Here is a 12,581-nt window from a genome sequence, read left to right as displayed (position 1 = left end):
GTACAATGTGTAAGTATGTATATACGGTGTGAAGTTTGAACTGTGGGAGTCTCCTGTCGCTGTACATGCCAGCCCAGTAAAATTCCACCTACGTTAGTACAAGTCCAAAGGCACAGGGTAGTCCCCCTCCACAGTTTTTTCGTTTTGACTCCTCTCAGTGAAAACTACAGAGATGAGATCAAATTAAAGAGTAAAAGTTTGGGTTTCAAATCCGAATGCGTGCCATTGGTTGTCTGTTCAAATGCAGCAAACAACCAATCGTCTTCGGACCATTCATCTTTATGTGACTCAGAAAAATATTAACAATAAGAATCAGCACTCGTCATTGGTGGATTACTCTAATGGTCAACCCTAGTCAGACTTAAAATCACGGGTCGAAGAGTGGAGGAAGCTCTGAGTGCTAGTACTGTAGTAGAGTACACAGCTGTGGATATATTTGGTATTGGCAGATAATAATAAGCAGGCGCGTGGAGGTAGAGCTAGGGTTTGGCACTGGTCGGGAGGGAAGGTCAGGGACAAGCCCCAGGAACTATATGCGAAGGTGGTAAAAGCATGAAAGTGAAAAGAAAATAAAGCTAATGTCTAAAGGAAAAGACAGGATTGGAATATGAGTGCACAAAACAATTGAGACACCCCAACCACCCATCATGTTAGCAAAGCTGGGAGCACCACCAACCTGACCTATATATGCATCTATCTCCTTCATGATTTGACTTCACTAGTTATTCACTCAATAATATGTTCCTTTTCTTTCAAGTTTCCAACACTTCCAACACCGTGGACTCTGGGACCCCTCTTAAGTGGAGCACAATAATTCATATAACCTAGCTTTTTATCATATCTCAAATTATAACCCTAATTTTTAACATGAAAAAGATAATTATTGTGGAGATATTTATGTAGAAAATGAGGTAAATGTTCGGATTTCATGCTACAATGCGTGATTGATTTATATATTGTTTCTTTGACATCATGTTTAACCTTTTAATTAGGTTTTTTTAATAGATTTGGTTAACGAGTTGTGTTTGTGTCACTTTTATGTCATACATATTATCTTAACGGATATTATCGTGTCAAACCCGTTATCTTAACAACTTTTTAATAAGTGACCCGATAATAACCCAACTCATTAACAGGTTGTGTCGTTTCGTGTCTGGTTAATGGGTCATGCAAAATTTTTTTATACCTAATGTATAGACTTGGAAAACGGGTCGTGTTCTTGTCGTTTATATGTCATATCATTTATCTTAACAAAAATCTTAACATGTGCTATCCTTTATCTTAACGAAAATCTTAACAAGTGACCTGATAAGGACTCAATTTATTAAAATGTGACCTAATAATGATCCGAATCGTTAATAGATTAACTTAAATTGTATTTTTTTTCATATCATTTCAAGTTGAATTAACGAATCGTGCAAAAATTATCATGCTCCACATGCATAAGAAAGTAGGGCAACTTGTTAATGTTAGAAGGAAAGCATCGTATGGTAATGGTTCAGTGATTTTCTGCCCCCACACACCACAAAAAGAAACTTGGCCAGTTAAGCCCCTTAAGATTTTTTCACCTTTTTCACATGACATTGTCACATTGCAACTGTAGCATCCCACAACCACAAAAATGCAACGTGGCATCTCGTCCCACAACCACAAAAAGAAGCTGCCCAGCATGACCTTTTAAGATAGTTAGATGGCATCGATATTCTCCTTCCGTGTTATCATATTTTAACTGTTTCATATATGATTTGCTTGAAATACTGCAACAGGGGCATCCTATGCAAGTTCTTTCCAGCAACCAGAAAAAGAGCTGCACAGCTGACCCTTTTAAGATAGTTAGATGCTCTCCTATTGGAGGCGTGTCTAGCTAAAGGGATAATTTTGAAAGTAGCTTTAACATTGCTAATCCATTGAGGGGCCCTAATGTGGGAGAGAGAGGACGGTAGGAAATGGAGTGGAGGACACCAGAGGTACAGGGCATGTGAACTCTTTGGGGTCCCTTTCCTAGCCAGATTATCTTTTCCAGGATATAATGAATACATGATGAATCATGCATGCAGATGCCAATATATTTCTTCCACATATTCTTCAAATTATTAACTGATATGAGATAAAAAAAACCCAAATAAATATCTTCCTTTGAGGTGTTGAAGTAACAGGTCGAGTAGTTCAGCAAATATCACATTTCTACTTAACAAAAAAAAAAAAAAAAAAGAATATCTACATTTCAATTAGTGTGCATTTGATGATAGTGCTGTAAGATCTCCTAGCTGTGACATTTTGCAGTAAATTTCTTGCCTAGCCAAATGGAAATGATAAAAACACTTGCACAAAATCCATGGTTATATGCAGTAACTTTGTTTTCAGGAGAAAACTAATCTAGGGCATGATACATATTTCTATATCAACCGCAATACCGGATGTATGATACATAGTTATATACATTAAGTAACATTTAAAAATCTCTTCAATAAGTTGGAGTCCCTAAATCTTCAAAAACTGGGTTTTTGGTAGGAATAACTTACCAATTCATTTGAAATATCAAATGTTGCAAAGGATTCAATTAAATTAAACGAAGATACTAATTTGTACGTATATAAGTAATTAATTATTCTGACAGTTAGGACGTTTATTTTTAACTCCCTCGGTTCGTAAGTAGTATTGGTACGGTCAAAGTACACAATGTTGTATATTATTGTGCAGGAGATGATTTATGCACCGTTTACAATCGGAGCCCAAATGTTATATTTTGGGGGTACGACTCAAGGATTCTAAATGTCCAAAGAACAATGGTTTGCTTGTGCTGCTTGCAGTTGCAGACAAAAGTATGGAGGCAAGCAAGTGAGATCACGTGCCTGGCATCTGGAGAAGAGCGCGTGGGCATTGGTGAATGCAAAGGGAAGGAGCTTTCGTGGAATCTCTTGACAAAGACAATACGTCATCAACATTAACAAGAGAAACCACAAGAGTTTGGACTCGAGCTATGAGTCCAAATAACCCAACAGGCATTGCTGTGACCTATCACATAAAAATCCTAGTAGTATTAACATATCTTCATGTTTGATCCCTTGTGTTCTTTATAGGTCACGTTGCCCTAGTTACTTTATAATGAGCATAATACCGTCTTAAGTCAATTACGTGTTCTTAAGTGTGATTTAAGTGGAATGAAGTAATAATTGTGATGCTATAACCTATCACCTATAATATGTGAATGTGATGATAGTATCAACATTTCTTCTTGTTTAATTCAATTATTTTAGCATGCTAACTTATTCAACTGAGATGTTACAATGACGATATTTCAAGTCAATCATGTTTGCAGCACAGATCCACATAGGGATCCAAATGGCCCTGGAACCCTTTAGAGGTCCCCGGGGGGGGGGGGGGGGAATAGCAAGCAAAGGTCCTGCAAATATCCTTTTGGATTTGGCACATGACTCTTGTGCTCACCAAGTATTTGATGTAATGTTTCTCAACATATCTAAATAGTACTTGGCCTTGGATCTTGAGAGAACTTAGTAGGGCCACTCGACAAAACTTAGTAGATGTGGCTCGATAGAGGACGAGATGTACACCACATGCTTGACAAAATGCACAACTGAAAAAAAAAAATATACAAGATTTGCGCGTTGTGCGCTCTATTTTCTTTTCCAATCAGACCTCAAAGTTAGAACCTTAGATCTTTCAGTACATGCATGATTACATTCGGTTTACATGCAACTAGATGTAAAGTTTGTAAACTGTGATAATTTTCTAAATCAATCACACATGGTTAAATTTAACTTACCTATCTATAACGGAGTGTCCTTGCAACCATTTTCTAAGCTAATCATGCATGATCAAGTTCAATTTATGTACACCGAGAATGTAACTAAAACAGTATCCCAAGGACCCAAACCACTTATAAAGTGCCATGTAAAAAAACTAAAACACATTGCAAGCTTAATTGACTTGAGCTATGTTTATGGATTGTAGGAGAGAGGAGATAGATAGAAACTGATGCAAAAAACCCAAACCAAGCAAAACTCCAAAAAAACATTATTTGCAATTTATTTAACCTGACGGTCAGAAATTAAAGAAACGTAACGAAGATAAAACGTCCTGTGTAAATACACCACTCTCTCTCTCTCTCTGCGCCTATATCTGTGCGGAGGTGATGTCATTGTATGTCCGGAGAGAAAGTGAAAACACAGAGAGAAAAATAGAAATTAGAAGAAAAGAAAAGGCAAAGGCATCTATCAAAATTCTGTCTCTCTATTTGGTTGCACCCTTTGCAGTAAGTGTGGCCTCTCAACTCTGTTAAAAAAAAAGAAGCTCTGTTCCTACTTTAGGAGTGAGAAAGTTAGAAAGAGAAACAAAGAGAGAGTGTCTTTCTGTTTGTGGTAGAGGAGCAGAGCAGAGAGGTCGACATATATAAAAGAGAGATGCAGCAGCACCTGATGCAGATGCAGCCTATGATGGCAGCCTATTATCCCAATAACGTCACTACTGATCACATTCAGCAGGTCCTCCTCCTCCTCCTCCTCCTCCTCCTCCTCCGCTTTTTGCTCCCTTTTTTTTTTTTCTTTTTTTTTTCTGCAGCTTTGCTTCTGCACTTCCATTTGGTTTTTGGTTTCTCCTGCCACTTTCTGTATCCACTTAATTAAAATAAATTAATTTACCCCTCTTTTCTAATCTCTAAAGTATTGATTTTTGGTATGCTTAATGGGTTTTTCTTGTTTGATTCTTCTTTGTTTTTTCTAATGGACTATATATACATATATGTTGGTATGTACATGTATCAATGGATGTTTCTTCTGATTTTTTGAAAGTTTCTTCATAATCTCATCAAGCTAGTTTCTTTGTCTGTTGCCAAGTTTGTGTCCTGTTTCTCAGTGAAGTTTAAATGGGTGTTGAGGATGCATACCTGTAGAAATATCAGAGAGACGGACCATATGACCCACTTCCAACAACATATTATCTCCAACTTGGTAATTACCACATGCACAATCAGGTGTGGGCTTTTATCACAAAAGATGTTAGTTGGAGTGGGTTTTGGATATTTAAACTCTTCTTTTCTTATTGATGTGGGACTTTTCAACAATACCTGGGTCAGGCCATTTGGATACGACGGTGTGCCTATCCCCTTGCACCAAGTTCGAATCCCCCTCCCCAATGGTTTAGAATATCGTCTCGTAAGAAAAGAGGGTGTTGAGAACTGATAAATGGTTTCTTTGCATGTTAGATATTTTGATTTACTATATATGTTATTTATTGTGTGTAGATTTGTTACAAGGAAAACTTCGGCTCGTTGGGAAGTGTTTTTAAAATTTAAGCGATTCTGATAAAAATGTTTTTGGAACCAATCCTTAAGTGAATCCTGGAAATGCGTTTGAAGTTGCAGGAAGCATTTAAGTGTTTTGGGCACGCTTCTAAACGAGCCGGATTCTTCTGTCTGTTGGAAATAGTGTCTCACATAACCATGCATATCTGGTGTCCTTCCGGCTGCAACCTAACTTAAAGAGTGCTGCTTTTGTTTCTGTTTTGACAAGTTGTGACTAGTGAACTAGAATTTGTGCTTTTATTTACGCGTCGGTTTCTTGAAAAATGTTTGATGGCATCACTAGAATTATGAAAGTATTTACTTGATCCTTACAGATTGCAGTTACATTTTATGCATCTATTTTGGTTGGCCATTTGATTCCATTAATTTTGTAGGACATAAGTTGAAGGTTTTGCTAGTTTCTTCACATCATTCTCCTTGTAGATATTGTACTATTTTGGACTAAATTGGCTGATCTAGTTTAGATTTCGAGTTGCACAGAAAAATTCGTTACGAAATAGCAAATTAGCATACTCAAAGACTGATCATTTGTAGTTGCACCGAAATGGTAGCTATGGATTGGTTTAAAACTAAGATTATCTGCATAAAGTGCTCGTTTGGCATGTTCTTCAGGCACCAAAACAGCGAAACCTTCAGGATTCTGTTCCTTTGAATGTTTCTAACGCAAGTCACGTCTTCATCTTGTCATCGAGCATGTTTCCAGTGTCGGTTTTCAGATAAGTGTGCGGCTATTTTGTCGACCCTGCGAAAGTTTGTCTAGTGATAGGAACTAGTGACCAATAATCTTTCTTTTGCACAGCAATTGTGTCATTTTTTATTTGTCTCTTTCGGAATGTATCACTTGCCCCGGTTGCTTACTTCCATCTTTCTCATAAATTTGAGTAAGCACTGATGTTGGATTGATTCAGTTGGTTTGGTTACACATACTACTAATAATTGTACTTTGATTCTGTTCGTCAGCGTTACTGTGAATTTCTTACTCAGAAATTTTAGAACCTTTTCGTTTATCGCTCTTCTGGTCTGTATTATATTCTTGTTATCCTATTGTTAAATACCTTCTTTAAATTTTCCTGCAGTACTTGGACGAGAACAAGTCGTTGATTCTGAAGATTGTTGAGAGCCAGAATACCGGGAAACTGAGTGAATGTGCAGAGTGAGCATTTTATTTCTTAATTAACTGCTGCTTTGCTTATCTTTTGTTATCACTAAGTGCTATTGATTAGCTGCATGCTGTAAGTTGACACCCTCTTGCCTACAGTATCGGATTTATAAGCGTGCATCATTTAGTTTAATCGATACTATCGATTTCCACGAATCATGATTCTGTGTAGTGTGGCAAACTTCTGTTTTGAGTATGTACTTTGTCGGAAGGATGCCGTAAATTATTACCATGGCATAAATTAAGCCTTTTTGAAGGATGCCACTAATTTACTGCAAGTGATGGATGCCATTTATAACTATTACGAGTACATAAAAGGTTGCGAAAACATCGTTTTAGTTGAACTCTGATTGCAATATATATATATATATATGTTAGGCTCGTTTTAGCTTGTGTCAAAAAGCAGAATTTTTATGTTTAAACTGCTAGACGGGTCAGTAATCGTTTGCAATTATTGCAGGAACCAAGCGAAGCTACAGCGGAATCTGATGTACCTGGCTGCCATTGCTGATTCACAACCCCAGCCTCCTACCATGCATCCTCAGGTACAAAACCTCATTTGCGAAAAAAATTAATAAACTTGAAGGGCACCGACTGAATCTGTTAAGTGTCACCGCGTAATTCAGTGTCCCGAAATTGTACATTTCCTGATTGTTTTCATGAAATGCTTTGTAGTACTCTTCCACCGGCATGATGCAGCCAGGAGCACATTACATGCAGCAACAAGCAGCTCAGCAGATGACACCACAATCGCTCATGGCTGCACGCTCTTCCATGATGTACTCCCAGCATCCGTTTTCAGCTCTGCAGCAACAGGCCCTGCATAGTCAACTTGCTATGACTGCTGGAGGAAGCGCGGGACTGCACATGCTCGGGAATGAAGGAAATAATGCTGGAGGCAGCGGGCAACTTGGGGCTGGAGGGTTCGGTGATTACGGACGCAGCTCTCCTGGAGAAGGCATGCATAGGAGGATGGCCGGTGGGAGTAAGCAAGATATGGATGGGCGAGGCGGGAGCTCTGGAAGCCATGGTGGAGATGGGGGTGAGAGTCTTTACCTGAAATCGACCGATGATGGGAATTAAGCGGTGAAATGATGGACATTTTGGTCTGTTAGCATCTGAACTTAGGGAATTAGGTGAGGAAACGAAGTTAGCCGAGGAGGGGGAAAAAAACTTGCTGCTTAAGGCCCTGGTGTTTTATCTTTGAGTGTTTATCCTCAAAACATTGAACTATGGTTTTTTTAGTGAGACGATGCAGTTATGGTAGTATATCATGTAAATTTTTGCAGGCTAACTTCTTGATGCGCCTTTATTTTTATGTCGAAATTTTCGTGTTCAATTCGCTTGGTTATTATGAATCAAGATTTCAGAGAGACGGATCAACAATCTTCTGCTAATCAACACTAACAGTTTAAAAAAGTCTACAACTTGCAGCATCGCACAATACAGCAGGTGTGGGCGTTTATCACAAAACGGTCTCATTACGATTAGTAGTGGATCTATTAGTTATATGTTATGTCAAATTTCCGGCGCTGAGATTTTTACTTTCTTCAACATAGCGATCACTTCAAATGTAGGTGTTTGCGAATTAAACTCGAAATTAATTAATGTTGATTTTACTTCAATAATGTAGTAAGGTACTGTAGGATAATATAAATGATTATGATCATAATACACATGTAAATTCAATCAATTAGATAATACCCAAATGCATCAAACACATATATTAATAAATAAAGCAGTAAAAAGGAAGACGTAAAGAATGATCTGGTATGTGATATCAAGAGAGGCGTGTTGCCACTATCCTAGTAGATGCCTCCCTACATCCTGGTTATAGGGGTTATAACAATCCCAAGATACAACCCTTGAATCTCATAGTGTCTAATCCATAAGCACGATTACAGTAGATGAGATGCCAAGTAGTGATCAATTGCCCATTGATGATCAAGATGAGTAGGAAGATAATAAGGATTATATATGAGTATTGTAGTAGGGAGAGAAGGAAGACATTTGAATATATGTTAACCTCTTTGTTCTGTTTGAAGAGTTCGCTATTTATAACTCTACATATCCCTTAATAAAGGACAAGAATTGTCTGCCCTCCCATTTCCGATGCCCTCCAGTGCCCTCCTGTTTTGTGTGGTCACGGTTAAGCTACGTTAGCATTTTATATTATTTTTTTATAGAGATAATAAGAAAAAAATGAATAGTAATATAAAATGTTAATGTGATTTAATCATGATTACACAAACAGGGGGCACCGAAAGTGGGAGGGCTGACAATCTTTGTCCCTTAATAAAAGACATGACTTCTCTAATGAATATGACTCTTCATATTTTTTATTTAAAATAATAATAAATAAAGTTTTGAATCTTTAATAAAATAAAGTAAATAACCAACAGGTACAGTATAAGCTTACAACACTGCAAAAATGCTAGGAGCACATGAAATTCAAAATATCATAAAACTCTCCAAAAGTAAAAAAACAGAGGAAAACAGAGTTCTCTGTTTCCTTTCATCACACATAAACACATGGAGGTTGGTAACTGCTCAAGCTTTCAGCAACTGCTTCCCATAAGTTGTTTTCATCCATAAGCTGATCGGAAACAGCGGCCGGCGCAGGCGGAGGAGGGTGGTCCGAAAATCTGATCATTGTATCTGGTCTCGAGGCTTGTTCTTTTTCATGGGTGGCAGTGCATTCTTCATCAGATGGAGTGTTGGCATTTTGGCCTGTGAATTGCTGAACAATTGCTCTGAACTCAGAAGCACTACTGGCTTGGACCATCATAGGGCTGGAGATGTACTTGATCATGGGTTCTTTTGATTTGGTGGGTTTTTTGCTTTGATGATCAGGCTGAGATTGTTGATGGTGATTTTTGAGTTGTTCCATTTTTCAGAGAGAGAGAGAGAGAGAGAAAGAGAGATATATGAGGAGAGAGAGAGAGAGATAGAGGACTGATTTTATGCTTGCTTGGTCATGTGCTTCTACATATATATATAGAGAAAGAGAGAGAGAGGAAATATGTAGAGGTTCTTGAAGTGGGGTAGGGAAAGGGATCCTTTCCGGATCCCTTCCACCAAATCTATCAATCCGGATTTTTAAAATTTGATTTAATTGTTAAAATTATTATAATTTTTATAAAAAAACCCTTATTTTTAGCTGTTGGATTAAATTTTAAGAACTCATATTGATGAATTTGATGAATTTGGTAGAAAATATCTGGAGATGATTCCTTTCTAGAGGAAGCAACCAAGAAGGAACCTTTGACTTTGAGACAAATTTGTGGAAAAAGTGAGGCAAGACTAAGAAAAAAGTTGATTGGAAGACCTATGATGCAGACTATATCTACTAAGATATTGTATATTCAATTTCTAAAATGGCTGCTTAATATTTTGGACAATGATTGTTTGTCCTCCTACTTCTAGTGTCCTCTCATGCTCTTTTGTTTATGTGGTCATGGTTAAGTTACGTCAACATTTTATATTACTATTCATTTTTGTCTTATTATCTTTATAAAAAAATAATATAAAATATTGACGTGGTTTAACCATGATCATACAAAACGGAAGGGTATGAAAGGATACTGTAAGTGGAAGGCAGACAATCTTTATCCTAATATTTTTGTCTAATTCCCACGTTGCTGCTTCCTTATCAATTACACACACCCACACATATATATAGGATTGTATATGAGAGCGTCCAGAGATATCGTTTTTAATGTAGTAAAAATGCAATAACAGAATTCCGTAAAGATCATGCATTTATTGCATAAGAATTCTGTACTGATATAAGTGGTTTTTGAATTTATCTACTGTCAATTATCTTAGCTCTACAATGAAAATCTTCGTTAAATCAAAATCTCTGGTAAAAAGCTACTCTCGTATATAATACAAACAATGATTTCCATAAATGAAAGACCAAACAATCAAATTAATTAAAAAGGAAATTGTTTTATTTATTTATTTAGCTTTTAATTATATTAAATTTTGAAAGAGCAGTTTAAAGAGTCAAGTAAAATCAGTTAAATGTTTGTTATGATTCTTATGTAAATAAATAGATTAGACAGGGATATAATTGTAATTGTAAGAGCAGTGTACTGTCTATATATACACTGCTGCATCATTGTAAGATTATCTGATTAATCAATATATGAGAGATATTTAGAAACTGTGGATCTTGGTTTTCTACATGGTACCATCGCCACACCGCCTCACGGCTTCTTCGATCCTGCCTTCTTCCGCTCTTCTCTGATCGTCTTCTCCGATCGTCTTCTCCGTCGTGCTTGTTTGAAGTGTTGTTCTCCTCCGATTCAGATTCTTGCTTCCTTTTCTTGAATCTTGATGGCGTCTCCCTCCGATTCTTCTTCTCCAATTGAGTCGGTGCCTCCCTCAAACCCTAATTCCTCTTCCCCAAATCTCAATACCTCTCAGATGTATAATTCTCTCACGATCAAGCTCCGGCGATCCAATTATCTGCCGTGGCGAGCTTTGTTTGCTCCGATTCTTCGTCGCTACAAGCTTCTAGGGATTGTTGATGGCACTGAGCCTTGTCCATCTCCCTTTCTTCCAGATCGCTCCATCAATCCAGGTTTTGAGCAATGGTATGAGAAAGATCAGAATTTACTTATCTGGTTCAATTCGACGCTCTCTGAGGAAATTATTCCGTTCACAGTCGGTGTCTCCTCTGCTCGTGCTCTCTGGCTCAAGCTTGAGCAGCGTTTTGGTGGTATCTCAGATGTACATATTCATCACTTGCGTTCGAAGCTTCAAAATGTTCAGAAAGGCTCTCAATCCATGGCTGACTATCTTCAACAAATCAAGGAGATCTCCGATTCTCTCACTGCCGCTGGTGCATCTGTTACTGATCGTGATCTCATTGCTGCGACTCTTGCAGGTCTTACTGATGATTTTGAATCTTTCACTGATTCCATCTTACTTCGCCTTTCTTCTACTTCGTTGGATGAATTACATGGCCTGTTGCTCGCTAAGGAGTTGTCCATGGAGCGTCGCAAGAAACTTTCCTCTTCTGAGCCCTTTCATGCCTTCTCTGTGCAAAGTCAACCGCCTCTCCTTCCTACACCACCACAAGCTCTTGCTGCTCACAATCCTGGAGCTTCACCACTTCAGAATTCTTTTCGGTATAATTCTAACAGAGGCTACAATCGTGGTTCTACCCGAGGCTTTAACCGTGGTTCTAATCGCAGCTATAATCGTGGTTCCAATCGTGGGAATTTCAACTCTGGTTTCACTCGAGGATCTTATAATTCTGGATTCAATCGTCATGTTTCCTCTTCAGGACCCAAAACTTCTTGTCAAATTTGTGGCTCTACTAGTCATGAAGCTCTTGATTGCTTCGACAGAATGAATCCTGAAATCTCAGGCAAGTTTCCTCCAGCTAAACTTGCTGCCATGTGTGCTCACTATACTGCAAAGTCCTTCAATCCTTGGCTCATTGATTCGGGTGCTACCTCTCACATTACGAATGATATATCACATATTCAATCTCCTACTCCCTACCATGGTGAAGACAAGGTGTACATCGGAGATGGTAAAGGTCTGTCTATAGATCATATTGGCACCTCTATTTTGCATACTCCTGCTCACTCGTTTAAATTGCAAAATGTTCTTCATGTGCCTCAAATGAAACATAGTCTTCTCTCTGCTTATCAGTTTATTAAAGATAATGATTGTTCATTAACACTTGACATTCATGGATCCTCTGTCAAGGATTGTTTTACGGGGAGGACGCTTTTGCGGGGCCAAGTTAAAGATGGCTTCTTTCCGCTTCATGGTTCATCTGATCTCTCTCCTGTCACTCATACTCCTACTGCACTTGTAAGTACCTCTGCTAATGTTCGCATATGGCACAGCCGCCTTGGTCATCCATCTTCTGCTATTTTTCGAAAAGTCTTGTCTACCAATAAAGTTGTTGTTCACGGCAACTCTTCTCTGGCCTTCTTCTGCAAAGACTGTGCTTTAGCAAAGAATCACAAGCTTCCTTTTGGTACTCATCAATCTGTATCTACTAAAAGTCTAGATTTGTTGCACTGTGATGTCTGGGGACCATCTCCTGTTGTATCAGTGAGTGGCTATAGATATTAC

General features: G+C 38.1%; 1 protein-coding gene across 1 annotated transcript; it reads left to right on the top strand.

The window, feature by feature from the left end:
- The first annotated feature begins 4,214 nt into the window (after positions 1–4,214).
- LOC137746057 (GRF1-interacting factor 1-like) lies at positions 4,215–7,872 on the top strand. The gene is made up of 4 exons (XM_068486109.1): positions 4,215–4,502; positions 6,397–6,473; positions 6,940–7,024; positions 7,155–7,872. The coding sequence occupies exons 1-4, from the start codon at positions 4,422–4,424 to the stop codon at positions 7,560–7,562; spliced, it is 651 nt and encodes a 216-aa protein (XP_068342210.1). The 5' UTR covers positions 4,215–4,421; the 3' UTR covers positions 7,563–7,872.
- The last annotated feature ends 4,709 nt before the right edge of the window (positions 7,873–12,581 follow it).

The sequence above is a fragment of the Pyrus communis genome, chromosome 9, assembly GCF_963583255.1.
Source record: "Pyrus communis chromosome 9, drPyrComm1.1, whole genome shotgun sequence".
Classification (NCBI taxonomy): Eukaryota; Viridiplantae; Streptophyta; class Magnoliopsida; order Rosales; family Rosaceae; genus Pyrus; species Pyrus communis.
Note: the sequence above shows the minus strand (reverse complement) of the source record. Positions and strands in the feature narration are given on the sequence as shown.